We start from the raw sequence: 16,598 nt of genomic DNA, 5'->3' as shown, positions 1-16,598 counted from the left end.
TTTTTACCCAAATTTGGATGGGATGATGTACGGATCCAAATAAACAGAATTTGTGCTCATCTTTAAAAAGTCTGATACAAATGTAGATAGAATAAACAGAAAGTGCCTCTTTCATCATTTCTTAGTTTTCTGATCATTTGTCAGATGTTTGGATTATTAAGTTATATTGCCAAATAAAGGAAGACACTAAGTTTTCTCTCCAGCGTAGATATAAAACAATTCTGCATGTTCGGTCTGGTTTGCTTTAGAAAACGAAAACATTTCAACGTACAGTTATACTAAAACGTTTTCAATAAATAAAAGACTGTTAAAAAGACAATAGTAAAAAGGCACACAGTCTTTAGACAAATGGTACAGAAAAGTAAACAGTTTCTCTCTTTACAAATACTTGTTCTTCAGTAGTTCATGTTTGACCTCAACACATACCCATAGCTTTACAAAAAGTTTGTGTTGGTACAAAAAAGAAAAGAGAAATCCTCTCAGTAGTGTCTACTCCTCACCGGCAGGTAAACGAAAAAACAAACAAACTATCCACCTTGGCCACAGACCTTCATGTTTATCAAAGTCGCCTGTCAAATGTTCAGGTCCAAAATGTCTGCAGCATTTATTTCCTGAGAGCTCCTACCAAACTGTCTCCAAACGTAAGTGCAAGGAGGGCAAGACATCCTCCTCCCATGAGGGCCTAAAAAGCACCCCATGTGGGCTTTTTAAAAAGCATCAACTGCAAGATTGCTCCTCTCGCAAGGGAAAAAACAACTACCATATGTTAAGAGACGCCGAGTCCTATGTGTCGACAGGTGATGCATCTTCGGTAACTATCTGGATGTGCGTAGTGGACTCCATTTCTTCCCCTCTGTCTTCATCTTCCACTTCCTCTTCCTCGTCACCTTGACTCTGTTCGTCTTTTTCCGTGCCTTCTGAGTCCTCTTCCTCTAGCGTGAGCTCAAACTGGAACTTGTCCGGCCCTGAACCCCCTCCGTTGCCTTCTTTGTCGGGCTGGTAGAAGGGTGGGGAAGGGCTCTGGGGGATCATGCTCTGATACCAGTTCCGATTATCCTCCAGCGTGTCCAGGATATCCTGGGCATCTGGATGCACCAAGTCGGCCCAGGTTTCCCACAGCGGGTGAACGATGTAGTCAATGAAACCCACCTGAAGAGAGAAAAATGCATTAGATGTTGTAAAGTACTTCAAATAAGGTACTCAAGGAGAGTTCATACATCTCAGACAGTAACTAACCTGTGATTTCTCCACCGAGGCAGTGTGTTTGTCACACATGGGGCTGATCTCCATGCCACGTTCCCTTTCTCTGTCACCCTGGTGAAAGAACTCATCCATGATGCGGTCAGTCCACTGGCGGTACAACTCTAGAGTCTTGGTGGGATTGCTCAGATCGGCGCAGTGAACCATGTTCCGCAAAACCTGAAGTAACACCACAATTTTAGATGACTGCAAAACATTACGTTCCTCTAATTTATATGAATCATTCATTGACAGGGAAGGAGAACAGGAAGACCTGTACCTGTATCCTGTCTGTGTAGTTGTCCAGAAGTAAAACTCCTGAGCTTGTCACTTTCTTCGTCTCTACCATGGTCTTCAGATCGGCCAGTAAGCTCATGTGCTTAGACATGTCTGTGGCCAGTACCTGTTAACAAGAAACATTGAACAATATGTGTTAGCATATAAATCACTGCAATGTAAATGAAAGCAGATGGCCTGGAAGGAAAGAAGGAAGGAAGGAAGAAAAGAAAAGAAAGAAGGGAAGAACCTCACCATGTCGATGACCATCTTTCGGAGTGACTGCCTCTGTTTCTTAGTGAGGTTCTGGAAGATGTCGCAGTTGTCCTCCTGGAGAAGTTTAAAGCCCACGGCTAAGTGGTGATTCTCCAAAACGGACTCATCGTTATACATGAGCGCTAACTCGGAGTCTGTAAGAAATGAATAAAAACAGAATTAAATGAAGTGTCTCCGTGAATTTTATGCTGATAGTAGGGTGGGAATTGAAAACACTCACTTGTATTGATGAGGAACTGGTTCGAAACTCCAGGATGGTCCACATCATGAATAGCTGCTGCAAAAATGGCTGCCAGGATCTCAAGATCAGTGAAGACAGCCTGTTAGGACAAATTGAAAATGGTGAGATACGTGAAATCTTTTGAGGGAAAACTCTGAAAATTGCACCTGAAGATAAACGCTCTTACATCTAGAGCAGGTGTGGACAGCAGAATGTGAGTTGACTGGGCCACATCAGCAGCATGAAGGCTGTTATGATAGGCCACATCTTGGTGGTAATGATCTTCAAGGGTCATCATATACGTCACAAAAGTATCTGCCGGGATCTTAAATGTCTTAAGCAAGTCACGTTCCTGTTACAGAGAGAAAAAATATTATAAGACTATCTTGGACGATATGACATATTTGTTGCAGAATGTTGGAAGTCATTGGCAAAAGAAAGGCTGGAAGAAGAACTGACCTGGAAGATGGCGTACATAATGCAAGTGAGAGGCCGGTTGTAAGAATACTCTGAAACCGTAAAGATGTTCAGGCCCCATTTGTTGAGGTCTTCTAATTCCTGGAAATAGAAGACACAAGTGGAATGAGATCAACAGAAATTTTCAGTTGAACACTCTGTAGAGCAAGTATTCAATCTTCTACATACCTTTGACAGTAAATCCTCTTTGTCAGTTTTGACGCCGAAGCGAGCAATGCCGCAGTTGAGGCTGGGACCGTGGGATACTTTCTTCACACCACTGATCTGAGTCATCAACTGTTTTTTCTTCTTCTCGCGGGCTTTAGGAGTAGACGAGGGAATCTCCACCTCATTCTGTTTGTCTGTGGGGAACAGCAAGAACCAAATGATTAGAATGATTTTGGTCTCTTTCCTGGTGGCAACTAACCTTGACATTGTGGAAAATGACCGATTGGTAACTCGTCACCATGAAACTGTGATAGTCCTTAAATCTTTCTATACCGATTATGCACAACTGTGTCAGTTGTTGGCAGATCACATTCCAGATTACTCAATCTTTTCATTTTAGTTTCCACACAGACGAGACACATACATGCCCAAACAAAAGCCCATTGTTGGGAAACCGGTAGCCATGTATTGTGTTTCCCTTAGTGACGTAAGCAGGCAGCTTTGGCCCAGGTGCAGTGCCACAGCTGAATAGCTCACATGTGCACTCAGTGCATGTGCTTCTAAGGATTTGTTGCCCTTGAATGGCAGAACAGACACCCAATTCACAGCAACTTTGCCACTGAGCTATTCAAGCGGGGCTTGCCCCTTCTTTCCTTCTCCTCCAATTCCACTCTCCATTTTCACTGTGACAGACCTGTCAGCAAACTGCAGGGGAGCCAGTGTCTGCCTCATATGGCATCTCCAAAGGTCAACCATCAGGAGATCTCAACTGACAAACTATGGCGGCACAGTTGATAATGCCATAAACCCTCATATTTGGGATTCCTTGTGGAAATGCTAATCCAAATCTATCTCAAGGAGCCACAGGCTGTGAGTGGACTCAATTTTTATTTCCAGTTTCTTGATTACTGCAGATAACGTTGTTCTCTCTTGCCGTAAAACTCTGGCGTGTGGCTGAAAGACTGTGATAACACTTGGTAATAGCCGCTGGCTTGATGGGGAATAAGGGGAGGTGAAATATTAGAATTAGTTTATTCACTACAGACATTATCCTCTTCACTCATATGTCTCTGTTAAACATGAACCCATGCTGTAATCAGCACCGCAGTCATTCAGATGGGCTTACAGTATATACTGAGTGAAGAAAAACGAGGCATCCTATTACAATGATGGAACGGAAAGGGACGGGGATGAGGGAATACTTGTTTTTCTTTCATCTCAAAAGACTCTATCTGTTTTTCTCTCCTTCTCTTGTGGTAAAGATGCCTGATTAAGAGAAAATGCCTCTTATCTGATCCCACGGAGCATTTGCAGTGCTCATTATAGCCAATTTGCTTGTTTTCTCATAAACCTCCATCAGAGCTCTTTTTTCCCCTTTCCACCTCATTCCTTTCAAGATTCTCCATCACATGTCACTCCATGTCTCCTTCTCATTTAAAAAGCAAACAACCAAAGGCAAGCCACATGTACAGACTGTGTGCATAGATCCAAGATTTTAGAAAAAGCAAGAAAAAAAAGAAGGAAAGAGACATTATGTCCAGGTCAGATTTAATCTCATTGCTGTTTTGATGCAGACAGCAAAATCACAGAAGCATAAAGAAAGCAGTCACACGTGACGCAGCTCACAAATGTTTCACAGCTAAAATTGAATCCCAGGAAAATCAAACCACTTTTAGTCCCAAATAATCCGGCCACAAAGTTGTACACCATAAAAATGGATGCCTTTTCACACTGCAAAAACTTTTTTTTATCAGTTAAAATATCGAAACATTCTCTTTTATTAGTAAGCAAGTCAATAATAATGATTAAGAAAAAAAAATTGTGCTAAAATGGGATCTCAGACTGCGGCAAGGAACATGAGTTTTTGTGTGTTTAGACGGGGCATGCGATGGTGTCTCAATGAGAGCACAGGATCGGGATGAGTCACAGGTTCTCTTGCCTGGATGTTCTGTGCTGAGGGGTTCCACCATCAGCATTGCTTTACAGCAGGATCCCATCCCCCTCCGTCTCTCCCTCCCTCCCTCCCATAATTCTGCTCTCATTTCCACCCTCCCCTTCCTCTTTTCCAAATGCTGCATTGGGGATCTCTTTCCTCATGCAGAAATGAAAGTCTGATGCCATCTCATGGCATTCCACAAACAAAATGAGCCTTTGTAGCCTACTGCGTGTCTTATCTTTTAATGTACAACACTTTAACAAATAATGGATTTATTTTTCCTTGTTTTAGTTGCTTTTAGATACACAGCATCACTGAGTCTCAACCGCAGTTCAGTTCTGGAAATGACGCAGCCTAAATTCAATCCACAATGGCGTATACTGTATATAGCCAATGTTTAGTGATGACCGCGGGTGTTTTAGTGTAAGAGTAAATATGTGTGTGATTACCTAGGAAGGTGTTGGAGATGAACTCTGACACCTGATTGCCAGATCTGCTCATCTCAGAGAGGTGCGTCAGCTCCCTGTTTAACATTCTCTTGAACTGGAAAAGATAGAGGGGAAGGATCATCAGTCACAAAACATTACAAATCTTTAGTAGGGCAACCATTTTCAAAATGGCATATTTAAAATTCCTTTTTATAGACATTATAGGCATTTACATACAATACTGCAATGTGTTATGTGGTACAGAATGTTAAATATGACCAAATAAATAATATAATTAATAGAAATATTATAACAAATCTTATTAAATATCTTAATATTTAATATTTAGATCATAATATCTCTTTTTAAAAATATTTATGCATACAATGCTTTCATTTCTAAATAAATCTCTTATACCTCATGCCAACCATAAACAAAATTCAAATGCATAAAGAATGAGAGACAAGGAGACAAGGAAGACACTGGTTGGGATTTCATTTAGCATTTTTTCCCACATATAATGTATGACTATAAGTTCCAAAAGCACTGATTTGGTTCTAAAAGACGCAATGTTGGCAAGAAATAAATAAACAAATGCTTATATAATTAAATAAGTCAAAAAACAGCCGCCATATCCTGCGCCACATCTATTTTTTAAGCTTTATTAGTTCAAGGGGATAAATCACAAAAACCAACCAATATAACTGTGCTTATGACATCCAAATTAACATCTCTGCCAAATTGCAACAGATTCTTTTGAAAAGAACAGCTCAAAATAGAGCTCAGATCTAGACATTCCAGGACAGGATGCCACACAGCGAGACTTGATGTAGGTTTCCCTCCTCAGTGTCTCTCAAGACCACCAACAATCACCGATCCAAAACCAACCTCCATTAAGCAGACCAAAAACAGCTTAGTAGCCACCATACACACCTTAATGTAACCCCAGGATACAGAGAGAAGGTAATTGGCCTCAGGCATTTTGGATTGTATTTAATCTCCCGAAATCCACAACAGCGCACTCCTATACCACAAAGGAAAAGAGCCAGAGAGAGGCAGACGAAAGGGATTCTTCTGGTTGGGAAAAATGAAAAATCCCCTCTTCTCTCCTCTCCTACTCTGCTTGGTATGGATTAGTAGCCAAAAAGCAGACACAAGCCGTCTTCACGGCAGCTATCGTCCGAATCGCTCTGCGCTTGACTGTCCATGGCTGTAGATACGAGCGGGGGCCGACAACGGATGGGAACACACGTCAAGGGCTGGAGGATGATCCAGAGAGCGGTGGCCAGAGCTGGATACGAAGCGGAGGGTCTGGAAGTGCCAATGAATTATGGAGGAGATGAAGGAGCAGTGGAGCAGAGGGAGGGAGGGAGGGAGGGATGTGGAAAAAAATGCTGGGATGCTCATCTGGCTGGAGGGGGGTCTTCCTCTGCTGGATTAGTGCCGCTCCGCTGCTGCAGTACGCTCGCGCTCTCTCATCATCTTGCTCTGCCTTTCTCTCTCTCCTTTCGCTTCGCCCCCTCCCTCACGCGTCTCTCCCCCAGTCTCGAGTCTGTCAGCCCCAGCAACACGCTCCACAGGCACATATGATTTGACATAGAAATGGCAGAGGAGGGGGGAGCCCCTGCTTTGTTATGCAGGGAAAGCGCGAGAAGAAAAAGACACGTAAAGAAGAACAGAAATTCAGGGAGATCTAAGGTTGCTCTTGGCTTTTTGGGAACAATTAATCGACTTTAAGGGATTCTTAATTGAGAATAACTTTAAGCCCTTGCAAAGATGGGAGGGTTACATGAGTCTGGGTGCTTTCAGGCTTGGTCAGCTTTCTTTATTGCACTCCCATAATGCATGAGATTTCACATGGTGCGCTGTGCTATTTTTACCATAGAGTATGGTGGTAGAGGAGAATTGGATAATTGCCTCTCTTTGCCTTTTTTTCGGTGACATCAACACCCCCCATGACTCTGTTACTTTTTTCTGCATCTCTGTCTACATCCAAACACCAATTACACCAACATCCCAACGCCATGGCAACAGCATCATGTGACATGGGCTGCCACTGAGGTTTCCCTCCCTTCCCAGCCTCCAAAGATGGCTGCCCAAAAATCACGAGGACACCACTGCGTCTCAATAACATCTGCCAAATCAACCCCCAATTCATCAGAATGGGAAGAAGGCAAACGTCCAAAATTGATGAGTTGCCTTGATATAGCCACAGGGAGCAGAGTCCAATGACAGGAAAAACTCTTAGTGGATATGAGGAAAAAATAAGCCAATTGTTGGATTAGGATCGTGTTTGTATGATTTAGTTGGACAACCCATTTTATTTCCCAAATGTACAATCTTTAAAGTGGCCAAAAACAACAAAAACAGCAGACCAGGCCATGCTGTCCTCATTACACTCACCTAAGATGGATAAAATGGTGCATTTCTCAACCAATAAAAACACTAGATGCACAATTACACAGGATTTACACTGAAACAATTTACACTCAAAAAAGTAAAATGCTAGTAAATTTCATTAATAATTACAAAGAAACAGCAATATAGAAATTAACATTAAATCTAGTGTTTACTTGTTAAACATGCTCTAATAATCTTTAATTATTATTATTATTATTATTTTTTTTTACTACAGTAAATTTGTTATTTACATGCAACTGAGCCTGTGGTTTCAGATTTGAGAAGCTCAATGAATTCATGCAATGATTTTGGATTCTCTGAACTGTGAAATGTGTGTGCTTGTCTGTGCGCCTTCATGAGAAAAAGAGAGTGGGAGGGAGAAAAGGAAAGGGGGGGGGGGGGCGGGGGAGACGGAAAATAGTGGAGAATCTCTGCATTATGCTGCAGTGGGGGTTCCTCAGCTATGTGTGAGACGTCTAGTCAGAGTAAACAACTCTGACATATCAAAGTCGGGCTGCTTTCCACGGCTCACATTTCTTCTTATCATCCATATCAATAAATCCATGTGAGTGTATCTCTCTAAGCCCCGTGAGAAACATGGCTGTAGGGGGGCGGATGTGCACTCACTTCTGCTCTGAGATTGATTCCCTGTGTAAGGCATTTAGAGGCAAAAACTATTTTATTTAGGAAATTAAAGTTGACACTTAATGAACAACCAGATTTAAAGTTAAAATGTATATGAATGTATTTTTTCAGCCTTTCCGACATTAGTAATTCATTTAAATGAACCTACATGGTCATCATTTTTAATACAAATATTCTCTTCACATTTCCTTCAGTATCTCAGTAAACATTACTTCATAAAAGCTACATTAGAATAAAAAAATAATAAGCAATTTGCTTTTTAAAATAGTTTCATGGAGCATGACTTGAGACACCAATGGAAATGCCAACTTCCCAAATGTGTTTCATGTCAACTACCCATTGGCAGCAAATATGCATGACATAATTTCTATGTAACTTAGTTGCAAGTTTTCATTTTGACTTTTCTTTAGAATGGGAAATTTAGCAATTACATGCAATTTTATTTTCTCCACTAGTGGGCAGTATATACCCACAGGTATTAAGTAAGATAGATTTGTGCAGTCACCTCACACTGTTCGCCGGCGGCATGTTCATTTAATTTGTATTGCCATCATGACCTTGTCTAATGTATCAATGTGTTTGATGTAGGAAAGGCGAGTCAATCAATCATCTAAATACATTTCACTTCTTCAGCTGTTCATTGTTTATTTTCACACCTCTCTCTGTATTCAGACTTGTATGTAAATGTCACTCTACACTGATGTTTTTTAATTACATCTATTTACAGTAAATGTCTTGTGTATATCATCTAGTGGCAAACCCCCCATCTGTTTCTTGGTCTGAAATTGTGGGAATTTTATTGCACTGAATGATGTCACTTGAGAAGCACATAATTGCAAAATCTGCTAATTCTCAACAACCATTGTATGATGATCGCTGGAAGAAGACTTTGAAAGACTGTGACGCACATTGAGATGACAAACGAGTTCTCTGGTATATTTGAATGGTAACATCAATAATGACACAACAGCTCCTGAAGAAATCGGCAGCTCTTTGTGTGACAAACCAACAATGCCTGAGGATGCAAGCGCAACGTTTCACTTCCTCTAGATTTCTCAGTATGTGCACGAATGTGTGCGTGTGTACAAAATCCACAAATGGACGCAATAAAATATTTAGTTATTAAATTACAGGCTAAAATACTTTAAGCTGCTTTAGTCTCAATTATATCCACATGGCAAAGAGGGACTCTAAAACCTTAAAGTTTAGAAAGGAACTTAGGCTGTTTACAACTGACGAAGATTGTTTGCAATGTTTCCGATTATCAGGAAAAAAAAATAAAAAATAATAATAATATTAAAAGCACAAACTGAACCTTTACACAAATCATTTAACAATAATTTCCATGCAAGCTGATACTGGTGCTCTCAGTCTGCAACATACAAATTATGCAGGATCTTTAGAAACTAACAGTAGTTTTACTTGAGACCATTTGTTCAATATTACAAGACTCATTATTACAATTCTTTTTTTCAAGTTATAACTTAAAGACCACTGCTTACATGACCACACATTGTCTCATTTGTAACTTTTCAAAACAAGAAAGTCCTGTGCCAAAAATAAACCTTTTTAGCAATTCCCTTTTACATAAAGCACATTGATCCTGAGAATTCAGAAATAAAACGTTACTTTAGGCAACAGTTATGTGCTTGAAAAGTCCACCAAGTAACTTCCAACAAAAATGAACATCCCACTAACGACTTATAAAGTATAAGACAGAGGCTCACCTTTTTCCAGGAGTTAACTTTTCCGATCTTTCTCTGTTCTTTCCTCTCAAAGCAGCAAGCTCCCATTTTAAGTGAGTTAAGTTTTCTAAGTCCTGCTTGCTGTGAGTTTGTGTCACCCTGGCTGTCTTGAGTCTCAAGGTTTGTCGTTACTGACTAATTTTGAGCTGTGAGCGCGGACTATCCTTCAGTGTGTGAGTGTGTCACTGTATACACACTACCCCTCTCACACAGGGACCGCCTCCTTCTGACACACACACACATACACTGGAACTCTAACCACATTGCAACAGTTTATAGGGTAAAAAGTGTGCTCTAGAATCAGGTCAAGCAAACTGATGTAATCTCTTGAATGCATCAGAGCAAACATATACTGCCACGAATATAAAGATTTATAAGACTTCCTGACTTGCAAATCAGAAAAATGGTAGTTATAAAATTTAGAAAGTTTACAAGCTACACGCAAAGGATAATCAGAAATGAAATCTTTAATGTTTCATTTGCTTCTTTCTAGACAATGCGATTATATATAGAAGGGAATTGGAAACTTTCAACCATCCTGCTTTTCAGATCTTTCTCCTGAGGACTTTATTAGTGTCTCCTCTTAATGTTAGTTTTAAAAGAGATCTCAAAAATGTTACAAGATTGGCAAGTCTGCAATAAAAAAATAAAAATAAAAAAAGAGATTTAATGTTATATAAATAAGATGTTAGATTTATATTGCATATAATGTTTATTTTTAATTCTCCATAGGAATTTAATTTGAAACATATGATCAAATATGACTGAACGTTATCAAAATAGTCCAAAAAGGAAATTTTCATGTATTATAAACCATGTTTTCTCTCATAGCTTCAATTCAATGACTACATGTCCATGGACTTTAGTAACTATTTAAACAACTATAACAAAAAGAGTGAGTCTGCAGTTCTGTTATCTTGACCGGAATGTCCAGTTGACTGAAACAGAATATATATATATATATATATATATATATATATATATATATATATATATATATATATATATATATATATATATATATATATATATATATATATATATATATATATATATATATATATATATATATATATATATATATATATATATATATATATATATATATATATATATTACATGTTGGCAGAGAAATCCTTGCACAAATGCACATACAGCTAAAGTATAATACACATTGGGGACATGTGTCCAGAAAAGTTGCAAAAGGTCAGATGTCCTGGTATTCTCTGTACAAGTCTGATGACTATCTTTATGTGTTATTTCCACAAACTCATACAAAAGCTCCTAGGATATGAGTGCATCTTGAGCCAATCATGACATGGTCACAGGCTTTGTAAATGTCCCATTTTCTTGCATATGTATTATATCTCATTACTGGCCTGCATGCATGCACATTTTCCAGTAAAATTATATATTTACATCCTTAGACTGATCATTTTGCTTAAGATGCAAATTTGTACATAAAAGTTGTTGAGAAATATTATTTTAAATGATTCTTGTTTACGAATAAGTCTGACAAAATATAGTGAGGATTGTGCAAAAATAAACAAATAAATACATATTCCCTAATTCACAAAAAAAAATATGTCAAAATCATCTTAATAATAATCTTCTTAAATCTTCTTAATAAAAAGTATTAACATGCATATATCCATGAAAAGAAAATGCTCACATTTTAAGGATGTTTATACCTTTACAGGGAAACAGTCCAAAATTAATGATTAAGAAAATTATTAACAGTGAGAACTCTGGGTCATCCTAAAATACGTCCCTTTTTCTGTACATGTATCGATATGATTGAATGTGTGTGTGGAAGTTAGTGTGTATGTATTCATCCCTATTGTCTGGAGTAAAAGTCCCCATGCTGCAGTCTATGCCTGTTTGACGTCAACAGAAGGAGAAACAAACAGGGAGTGCGGCCTTGCCATGCCATACAGCACTCACTCCTATTGTAGTCTGGACCTGGCTAACGCTTAGGAAGGAGACAGGAAACCTGAGTCACAGCTGCAGGACACACACACACACACACACACACACACACTGTGGAGATATGCAATGTATCACATGAGATGACACTGACAAATATGTGAAAACAACAGTTTTTAAAAGTAAAAAAAAGGATGATAAACAAAATAGGTTGAAACAGGTACATATGAGTCTGTAACACTGACAAATATTGTGCTTGTCATATTAGCAGAGGTTTCATGAGAAAATAGGTTATTTGCGTTTCAAAAAATTAATTATATTGTATATCATATTGATTTGATCATGCAATAAAGTGCTGTACATGTATTCAAGTCTAGAAAAAAAAAATTGATCGCCTAATAAAAAGGTAACATTTAACTTGAACATACCTCACTGTTAATATAAATTGGCCCACAAGCTGTCAATCAAATTAATTTCAGAGCAACGTGGAGAAACATGCTGGAAAAAAGGCATGCTATAACCTGTTAAATAAGCTAGGAAGACTTGCTAACACATTTATACAGAGAATGTGTGAGACTGTTATGATAATAAAGTGATGTGGCATCTCCAAGGTTGCCTTGTACTTCAAATACCTTGGAAAATGCACCAAAACTAAATCAGGATAAACCTTACAATTTAAAATCGAGTGTATATTCTGCATATTCAATAGACTCCAAAAACAAACTAGAAAACAGCAACTTGAATTTTGAATGCAAATTAACTGGCATGAGCACTGACTCTCAATAGCCACATTCACAAAGCGGCCGTTGACAGAAGCATTACAAACTATCTTAACTAACGAAAATTTATTGAACTCGCTTACTGCGCAAGCATCCTCTGACAGTTTTAACAATTTCCAAAGGAGCTCTTAAAAGTGATGTGCTGCATCTTCTCACCTTGTTGGAGGCCATGTCGCTGACAGAGCGGTACGTTTGGATGGTTTCCAGCTGATCCAGACACCAGTCCAGCTCCTCCATGGTCTCCACGGCCAGCTTCTGATAGGACTCGTCTGGACAGAGACAAACAAAAAGGGGGGCACCGTGAAAAACCTGCTGCACGGCCACTCCAGCACAGCTCGCCAGACGATCCTTCATCCTGGGCTCGCACACACACACACACACACACACACTCCCAGACTGTATGAGAGAGTGAGAGTGGGTTCTTCTGAGCGCTAGCTGTGAGAGACCCCCCCCCCCACGCGCTCCCTCTCATTGGCCCGGTCCTCGTGGCTAGGTGATACTGCCTCTTTGGCTTCGTGCCCCTTCCTCTCACCCCCTCCTGCCTCTCTCGGTGTCGCCCTCTCTTTGCGTGCCACTCTCACTCATGTCTGAGAGTTGGCTGTGTTGGGGTGATGCAGCCTCTTGGCTCTGTGCTTCCTCATTTCATCGCCCAATTTGGCATCTCTCCCTCTCTCTTCCCTTATTCCCCTTTTTATAATTTCTGGCTTTTGTTGGCTCTGATGTCAATAGATAGGAGTCGAAGGGTGTTACTTTGCAAAGCTTGCTGTATAAACTTGTACACACACACACACACACACACACACACACACACACACACTTTATTGTTGTGAAAAACTGCTCATTTTAAGACACAAATATTAACTGTATATTCACAGTGATTTCAATTAAAATATACAATTAAGTTGCATCTTAGTGACTTAATTTATTCTTATTTTTATTTTTTACTTAGGAAACCTAAATGTCATTTTCTGGAAGCATCTTTATTTCAAACTTTAGTAAATCTGATTAATTTCTGTCAATGCTCACTTTTGCCCTGCATGGAATTTTGCATTTTGCATGTATTTAAAAATGTTCATAAAACTTGCAATACCATTTATACTGTAGGTTTGGGGTCAGAAGAATATTTTTTAAAAGTAATTCATATTTTTTATACAGAAAGGATGCATTAAACTGACAGTAAAGACTTTTACAAAATTTATATTTCAAATTAATTCTAAGAAGAATTAAATGATTTATTTTAAAGTCAAAGTGTTCATATATATAAAAAAAAAAAATAAAAAAAATAAATAAAAAAAAAGCTGCATTGCTGTTTTCACCATTGATAATGATACGAAAAGTTACCTGAAATGCCATTTGCTGAAATTTCAGCTTTGTCATCATAAGAATGAATTACATTTCAAAACATTTTAAAATGGAGCTATTTCATTTAAGTAATATTTTACAAAATGTTTGTTTTTCTGTATTTCTAATCAAGCAAATGTAGAGTTGGTCAGCAGAAAAAAACGTCTTTTTAAAACTATTAAACATTTGTACCGACCCCAAACTTTTGAACACTAGTGTGTTTGGGATATTGCTGTTTGTTTTACATATTTTTTACTTTAAAAATATCTAAAAAAAAAAAGAACGAACGATAAATGTTTACATTTTTTAATTAGATTTTTACAATTTGCTTTTATATTAAACATTGTAAACCTACTTGAAAAAAAAACTTTTTATGAGAATATAAATAAATTATATAGGCTATAATGTTCAACCCAACAAAATAAACAAAAGCAACAAAAAGCACATTTACGCACAAATGAAACAGCATCCTGTTTTATCATGTGCTTAAATTTATGTCAAGATGTACATAAACATGTCTGCATCATTCCTCGCACACCACAGAAATGTATGAAGCAACGGAGTAAGCTGTGATTGTGTGTTTGTCTTGCTGAAGCATAGATGTGTTTACAGTAGAGGGGAGTTTGGTGAATCGGTGCCCTGTAGGCTTTGGGACACAGACGAGCCCTTGTGTGCCTCTGACTTTACTGTGGTGGGTCTCCTAGTTGCAGAAAAAAACAGCAGTAGAACTTTAGCAGGGCCCTGTCGAATGATACTTCTCTCTAATCTCCACACGCTCAAAGCCACACAAGCATATTTGCTCTCTGAACACCAGGAGAAAAAAGCTCTTTGGGGTGGGTAATTCTTTTTTTCTTAAAAATAGAAAAATTCTTCCTTCAAGACATGCACGACAGACAGACACACTAGCTTCGACGGCCCAAGCAGATTCAGAAAAAGGAGGCAATTGCCCACATACCATGAGGTCATCCAATTACAGACAAAAGGGGACAGATCTAATCTAATAAACTGCCACTACACATCCACAAACAAAAATAATAAAGAAATGATAGAGAGATATGTGTGAACTTGACTTGCATCACTCAAAGACAAGCGTTTGTGTGGTGTTATAAGAAAAAGTTTCAGCATGCCGAGAGGTTGGGTTTTGCGACCACAAACTGTTTGCATATGTGTCATTTGAGGTTACTGCAGATCACAAATTTCAAATCATGTCTTCTGGTCGTTTGAAGGTGTCATGGGTGAGTGATGTGCGTATGTGTGTGAGCTGTCAGATTTGGTGTGTGTGTCTGTTTCCCGATACGCACTGAGAATTAGTTAAGAGCATATGCTTACATGTGTCATTTTTCCTGTCTCTCTCTTTCTCGCATTCTTTCATCTATGCCCCTCCTGAATTCATACGTAGTGTCTCAATGCTTAGTCAAGCAGTGGAAGGATAAACTCTAGCATTTCCAATAAAGAGGAAGTATGACAACTGACGTCATCTCAAATCTCAAAGGACCTACTAAGAAAGCACTTAGTCTGGTTCTAATTGTAAGATGAGAGAGAGAAAGAAAGAAAGAGTTGGGGAAATTCTGGAAAAGCCCGAGGACATTGTGAAAGAGTGTAAAAAAATGGGTTTCTCTCTGTGAGGAGAGAAAAACGAATGGGTTTCTGAATTTAAGGAACACAAACAATATCATTTAAATTAAATGATATGTAATCAAGAAAAAAAAAGAAAAAAAAAGCTTATTTGGGACACTCTTTACCAGAAGATTGACTCTTTATCCAAAACTCAGTACATTATTTTTTTTATTTATTAAAACAAATCATCAACCTTTATAAAAATATGTACTGGTAATTTAGAATAGATTCATATCTTCTACCATACATACTTTTTTAGAATAGTCTAAAGTCTAGTATCTTTCTATGGAGCTTCTCAACACTGTCATCTTGCTCACTGGTAACATTTTCTGTAAAGCTGCGTTGGAAGAATATTTGTTGTCATGAGAGCTATAAAAATAAATACAAATTCAATTTAATCAAATTGCAGAGTTTTGATCCAACCCTGCTCCAACATACACACACACCAAGTAGTTTTCAAATAAGCCTGAAGGACTTGATAAGTTGGATCAGGTGTGTTTATTTAGGGTTGAATCTAAACTCTGCAGGGCTCCGGCCCCCCAGGAATTGAGTTTAACACCCCTGACATAAGGTGTCTTATTTGCTTTTGTACTGTACTGTAGGTTTTAGAGGATGCTCAATAGCACCCCCTTTGGGACAACTAAGCACCCATACTGGTATGGACATCACAGCAAAATATGAGAAGCACCCGGCTGCAGCCTGCAGATCAAGGCGTACCTACTCTGATTGGTTATATTGTCTTTCATAGACATACATGATAAGAAATGTGTGAGTAGTCGGTGTAGGACGAAGTATGTTGATTAAAAGGCTAAAAATGCTGTGCAGTTTTACAAAGCCTTCATTATAATGCACAGAAAAGAAAAATAAAAAATAAAAAAAACATTAGCCTGTAACTCGCTGTGTCCATGAAATAATTGTTTTGTTAAATTAAGCTGATGTTTAGGCAAACAGAAGAATTGGGTTGATTATCCACAGTGGGAGGATCAGGTCTTCAGATAGAAAAATTTATTATGAATTAAATAATTTTTGAAAATTTGATTATTTCATATCATCAGAGTATGAGAAAGGAAATGAAAAGGATGTATCAGTATTGTTTTAATTTATATAACATGACAAGACAATTATTGTTACATATAATTATCTGTC

At 38.4% G+C, this 16,598-nt stretch overlaps 1 protein-coding gene across 5 annotated transcripts in view; it reads right to left on the bottom strand.

Moving 5' to 3' along the window:
* Nucleotides 1-16,598, bottom strand: part of LOC132151849 (cAMP-specific 3',5'-cyclic phosphodiesterase 4B-like) — a 132,046-nt gene continuing 115,448 nt past the window's right edge. For 4 of the 5 annotated variants that reach the window (XM_059560288.1, XM_059560289.1, XM_059560290.1 and 1 more), the window contains 10 exons: nucleotides 12,651-12,763; nucleotides 5,021-5,114; nucleotides 2,657-2,829; nucleotides 2,471-2,569; nucleotides 2,199-2,363; nucleotides 2,012-2,111; nucleotides 1,771-1,925; nucleotides 1,520-1,642; nucleotides 1,237-1,419; nucleotides 1-1,149 (listed from right to left, as the gene is read on the bottom strand). In XM_059560288.1, coding sequence (XP_059416271.1) covers nucleotides 784-1,149; nucleotides 1,237-1,419; nucleotides 1,520-1,642; nucleotides 1,771-1,925; nucleotides 2,012-2,111; nucleotides 2,199-2,363; nucleotides 2,471-2,569; nucleotides 2,657-2,829; nucleotides 5,021-5,114; nucleotides 12,651-12,763 — 1,571 coding nt within the window. In that variant the 3' untranslated portion in view covers nucleotides 1-783. Of the gene's footprint in view, nucleotides 1,150-1,236; nucleotides 1,420-1,519; nucleotides 1,643-1,770; nucleotides 1,926-2,011; nucleotides 2,112-2,198; nucleotides 2,364-2,470; nucleotides 2,570-2,656; nucleotides 2,830-5,020; nucleotides 5,115-5,932; nucleotides 6,832-12,650; nucleotides 12,764-16,598 lie in introns of those variants that run through there. The other variant, XM_059560292.1, reaches the window with a different exon arrangement.

Source organism: Carassius carassius, chromosome 10, assembly GCF_963082965.1.
Source record: "Carassius carassius chromosome 10, fCarCar2.1, whole genome shotgun sequence".
Classification (NCBI taxonomy): Eukaryota; Metazoa; Chordata; class Actinopteri; order Cypriniformes; family Cyprinidae; genus Carassius; species Carassius carassius.
The sequence above is the reverse complement of the archived record's forward strand: the minus strand, read 5'-3'. Positions and strand labels throughout refer to the sequence as shown.